Raw genomic sequence first — 933 nt, 5'->3', positions numbered from 1 at the left:
AGAACCAACTGATCGAGCACACAACAATCACGACGTAGTCATCAGGGACGCAGCTTTCTCTCATATGTCTCCCCTGGCATCGATGGCTCATCGATGCCGGGGAGAATGGGTTTCGCCATCCGACGAGTCTCGTCGCCTCTCCTCCAAAGATATGGTCTCGGCCCATCACAGAGTTCACGTATAGGCATGGTTCCTCCGGCTCATGCTTACTCTCATTTAGGCAACTTTTGCTATGAACCTCGGTGAACTGCGTTCTCCTAAGAACTTCAGAGTCTACTCCGGCTCCTCGGCCATGCCTGAGTATGAAGCTATTGTGAACTCTCTCAGAGAGCAATGTATCGGGGAGCACGAGAGAATTCCCGTGCCCTTCGACGACTCCACGCGAAGGATGATGTGACGAAACCGTCACTCGAGCAATCAAGAGCCTCAGTCCAGATACTGCGATTATACTGCTTCAGGCAGAAGTCTGACTAGTGTTGAGGAATTCATATCCTCCACCGTCTGTCCTACGTACGTGGAAGTCATCTCGGCTGAATCCGCCGTCGTCAAGTCATGCAGATACGCGAACACTCACTCCATGGCTTCGGCAACTGCTCGTCAAACGATGCGTTACCGCGAAGACGCAAGGGAGGAGATTCGTAAATATTTCAATTGTACTGCCGAAGACTCCGGTAAGTGCACCGGTCGCAGGCGCCAGGTCACATGCTTGATCATTCAGTCATCTTCTGTGGTGCTGGAGCTACGGCAGCTATCGACAGGTTCATTGGAATCATGTGCCGCAGTCGAATCTTTGCTACTGATGCATCTCCGAGAGGCCTCCGTCGGGCGGTCCGCTCATCTCTAACAAAGACATTAGCTTTGATCGTTGCCATTCAGGTTTTGATTGTAGATCCCGGCTGCTCATCACAGCTCATTACTCCCCTTCAGAGAGCT

General features: G+C 52.0%; 2 protein-coding genes across 2 annotated transcripts; both read left to right on the top strand.

Moving 5' to 3' along the window:
- Positions 1-220: 220 nt before the first annotated feature.
- On the top strand, positions 221-393 carry Pmar_PMAR029658 (hypothetical protein; the record flags this gene model as incomplete). The annotated part of the gene is made up of 1 exon (XM_002775966.1): positions 221-393. A coding segment is annotated over one exon (173 nt), but the record flags the coding sequence as incomplete, so codon positions are not given.
- A 42-nt stretch (positions 394-435) lies between these two features.
- On the top strand, positions 436-781 carry Pmar_PMAR029657 (hypothetical protein; the record flags this gene model as incomplete). Its single annotated transcript, XM_002775965.1, has 3 exons — positions 436-510; positions 559-671; positions 719-781. Coding segments are annotated over 3 exons (251 nt in total), but the record flags the coding sequence as incomplete, so codon positions are not given.
- Between the last annotated feature and the right edge of the window lie 152 nt (positions 782-933).

Source organism: Perkinsus marinus (assembly GCF_000006405.1).
Source record: "Perkinsus marinus ATCC 50983 genomic scaffold scf_1104296955118, whole genome shotgun sequence".
Taxonomy (NCBI): Eukaryota; Perkinsozoa; order Perkinsida; family Perkinsidae; genus Perkinsus; species Perkinsus marinus.
The sequence above is the reverse complement of the archived record's forward strand: the minus strand, read 5'-3'. Positions and strand labels throughout refer to the sequence as shown.